This window comes from Oncorhynchus clarkii, unplaced genomic scaffold, assembly GCF_045791955.1.
Source record: "Oncorhynchus clarkii lewisi isolate Uvic-CL-2024 unplaced genomic scaffold, UVic_Ocla_1.0 unplaced_contig_3937_pilon_pilon, whole genome shotgun sequence".
In the NCBI taxonomy this organism is placed as follows: Eukaryota; Metazoa; Chordata; class Actinopteri; order Salmoniformes; family Salmonidae; genus Oncorhynchus; species Oncorhynchus clarkii.
Window position 1 is genome coordinate 17,543 of NW_027259167.1, and position 4,087 is coordinate 21,629.

Sequence of the window (4,087 nt, forward strand, 5' to 3'; positions counted from 1 at the left end):
TAAATGTAGAGTACCAATGTCGCTGAATAAATAAACATATTCAAATATAAATAAAATCTATTTATAAATAAAATCTATTTACAGCATGACTTTTGACATCCATGTTTCTGTAATAACACATGGAGGGACTGGTTTGTGGGGTGTATATGGAAAATGAACATGTAAGCGTGACCAACAGAAATGTTAAACTTAGAAACAGATGATTTAACATAATCTGTCAGATCTCAGTTTAAAGCGGCAATCAGCAGTAGAAATAAAAACAGTGTCCCCTGCCCGTTTCCGTAAAAAGCTGAGGGATGGGGCTGGAGAAACTCTCAAATTCATAGACAGAGCTATGAATGCAAGGACTGACCATCCATGATATCAACATTATAGTTATAATCATGTTTTGAGGCTATATAGTGTTTGTTTACATTTACTTTGCTTTCAAACATTGAAGTAAAACAAGCTTATATTTCAGGTTCTGATTGGGTACGACAGTTGAACTAAGCTCATGAGACATTTATAAGTTACATTCTTCAAGAATGGGTACATATAATGAATTTCTAAGTCCAATAGTGGATGTAGCAACTCCTGATTGCCCCTTTAAAAAACAAACAAGTCTGTGCTAGTGTATGATCCAGTGGTTATTATTATTATTAATATACAGAGGTCAAATACATAAGTCAAATAACTTGAGCCGTGGTAATTGAGTTTGATTTAGTTTGGTACAATGGAGACAAGAGAATAGTCCCAAAAGTGCAAACTCCAAGCTGAATCAATGACATTTTGATGTACTTGAGATATGTATTTGATCCAGATTTGTTATTATATATCTATTATGTATTCAAAGGACTCCTGACAACTCCCAAATACAATACAAAGAAGGACTCATCAGTTAGTATGTACAGATTTAGTCTCTCAACGCAACGTTCCAATAGACTCTCTTCTCTCTTCTGCTTTTATGAAAAAAAAAATCTGATTTCTGTACACCATTCTTTACCCACTTCCGCCCCCTCCTCCATTCAGTAGGGACACTATTGGATGACATCTCTCTCCATCTCTCCTGCGATTGGTCAATAGATGAAACTCCCACTCTCCAATTCTCATGTGATTGTTGGTTAGATACACAGCCACCCCTTCTCTCTCTCTGTCTTTCTATTGGCAGTTAGATGAACCACTCTTTCTTTGATTCGTCGATGGTCTCTGGGTTGGGGTCGGTGCCGATGATGGTGGTGTCAGCTGATTCGCCACTGGCTGGCTCCGCCGCTTTCGACTCATTGGTGTGGTAGGAGCCCTTGTGACGGAACATGTAGCGAATCAGGAACGCCAGCGTGCACAGGATGGTGAAGATCACCACGGCAATGATACCTGGGGGCGGAGGTATAGAAGTACTTTTAGAAGTACATGTCATTTTATAAGAAATAAAATTGATATGGCCAGTTGAGGTTAGAGAACCAATTTATAGAGGAACATTTGTAATACATTTGTTGACATCATGTATGGGAGACACATTTGGAGACACTTATCTGCAGCGGAGGCGACTGAATGCCAAGAGATCAAGATCACATCTGGACCTGGCACAGAGTCATGTCTCTGTGGTACTCCTCTTTAAAGATAACAGATATGTGAATATGCTGAACATACCTCCTATAATAGCTGAGTTCCTGTTGACTCCATCTGGGATCACTCTCTCTTCATTAAATGGGAACTCTGCACCTGGAGACACACAGAGACAGGAAATACAGATCACATCAGCCATACAGACACACATACACACGCTCGGACATGCACACACGTGCACGTGCACACACCACTGTCATTCAACTTTAATGAATCCACACCAGGCCAAGCTGTCCAGTCTCCCACTAATTGGCTTTTATCCCTCCCGATGGAGAAATCTGTCAGGTAGACGAGTGGAGAGAGAGAGCGAGAGAGAGAGAGGGAGAAGAGAGAGAGAAAGAAAGAGAAAGAGGTGACAGGAATTGGAGAAAGGCAGGAGAGAGTGGGTTGATGAGAAAGTCTGAGGGGCAACAGAAATCTGGAGAGAGGAGACGATAGAGAGATAGAGAGAGAGAGAGGGAGAGAGAGAGAGAGAGAGAGAGAGAGAGAGAGAGAGAGAGAGAAGAAGAAGAGGAGTAAGAAGAGACCGTGAGACCATGAATCTGCTCTGTCAGTTTTGTTTCTGGCTCCTGGATCAATAGATGTGATCGACCAGAAACAGAGACAGAGACAGACAAGTAGAGAGAGACAACCATTCCACTGGATCACAAGGAAGACTGCAGCACCCACAATATGATAATGTGTGTGTGTGCCTGCTTTTCCTGCAGAAATGTTTGTATGTGTGTGTGGGTATCGTACCTGAGTCCAGGCGCCAAGGATCGGTGGCAGCAGACATTGGTGGGATGGTGAGAGGCGAGGCTCCACAGTTAGATTCTACCAGCTTACCCTGGTAGGACACTGGCACAGACTGTCTGTCTGTCGGTTTGTCTGGATGTCTGTCTATCGGTCTATCTGCTACAAGGTTTCTTAGGGCTGTTTTCAGGGGTGTGACTCCGTTGAACTGGACGCGTGACAGACAGCCTATGAACCCTGGAGTGTTATAACGCTCTATAAGCGCTGGGTCTATCACGCCGGTCTCTGAGGAGAGAAAGAGAGAGAGAAACAGAGCGAGGCAGATAGTGGTTTGAGTTTTAACAAGATTGTATTATACGATACAAAACTTTAAGGCAGCACCCAGTATTAATAGTCCAAAGCAGAAGGCTGAGAAATGAGGAGAGGAAGGAAATGTACATAATCAGCACTTATATTTCCAGCAAACCAACTGCAGCAGAGTGTACAGTAAGCCACTGGCCACAGCACTTTCTTCCTACCAGCTATCATACACCTGCATCAGCACATTTACAGGGAAATCATCAAGACATCACCACCATGGGATACAACACACACGCACACACACACGCACACACACACACACACACACACACGCGCGCACGCACACGCACGCACACACACACGCACGCACGCACGCACACACACACACACGCACACACACGCACACACAAACAAAGTCATTAGAATGTGTGAGCAGGTTTTTAAATCAGTTGCAATGACTAATCTTCCGTGCTGTTAGAGACAGGAAAGAAGGGGAGGAAGAGAGAGACAGAGCGAAAGAGACAGACAGACAGACAGACAGACAGACAGACAGACAGACAGACAGACAGACAGACAGACAGAAGAGCTGGTTTGCAGTACCTTTTTTGGAAAGTAGTACCTATTCAGTATGTTAATTGGGACAGAAGAGCCCGTACACTAAAGATTCTCAGAAGGAGACATACGGCAGACGTCTCAAGACATACGGCAGACGTCTCAAGTATGCCCCTGGAAATGCAAATGCGCTACGCTAAATGCTAAATGTACTCGTTACAACTCAATCTTTGATCAAAATTCACAAGCAGGGTATTGAATTAAAGCTACACTCGTTGTGAACCTAGCCAGCAAGTCAGATTTTTAAAATGCTTTTCGGCGAAAGCATGAGAAGCTATTATCTGATAGCATGCACCCCCAAAAATGCCAGCACGACACGTAAACAACAGATTTTGCGGTAGCCGGCGCTACCCAAAACGCAGAAATAAAATATAAAACATTCATTACCTTTGACGAGCTTCTTTCTTGGCACTCCTATATGCCCCATAAACATCACTATTGGGTCTTTTTTTCGTTTAAATCGGTCCATATATACCCAAAATAGCTTTGTATGGAAGCTGTGTCATTCAGAAAAAAACATCGTTTTTAAACGCTGCGTAATTTTTTAAAATTAAAAAAGTCGACGATAAACTTTCACAAAACACTTCGAAATCCTTTTGTAATCCAACTTTAGGTATTAGTAAACGTTTATAATCTATCAAAATGATTACAGGGCGATGTATTTTCAATAGGTCTTCGCTTGCAAATCAATGGCTGCTAATGTCTTCATCAACTACATCCGGGTGAAGACTGGGAAAATGGATGCCAGATAGATGGATTTTCCAACAATTAATTCAATTGAAAATGACGACAATGGCGACATCGTGTGGAATTTGTATGAATTGCAGGCAGGTCGATATTA

The 4,087-nt window shown here is 42.4% G+C and overlaps 1 protein-coding gene across 1 annotated transcript; it reads right to left on the reverse strand.

Moving 5' to 3' along the window:
- Nucleotides 1-987: 987 nt before the first annotated feature.
- On the reverse strand, nt 988-2,692 carry LOC139399601 (contactin-associated protein-like 2). The gene is made up of 3 exons (XM_071144962.1): nt 2,341-2,692; nt 1,627-1,698; nt 988-1,350 (listed from the first exon to the last, which is right to left on the reverse strand). The coding sequence occupies exons 1-3, from the start codon at nt 2,375-2,377 to the stop codon at nt 1,148-1,150; spliced, it is 312 nt and encodes a 103-aa protein (XP_071001063.1). The 5' UTR covers nt 2,378-2,692; the 3' UTR covers nt 988-1,147.
- Nucleotides 2,693-4,087: the final 1,395 nt, after the last annotated feature.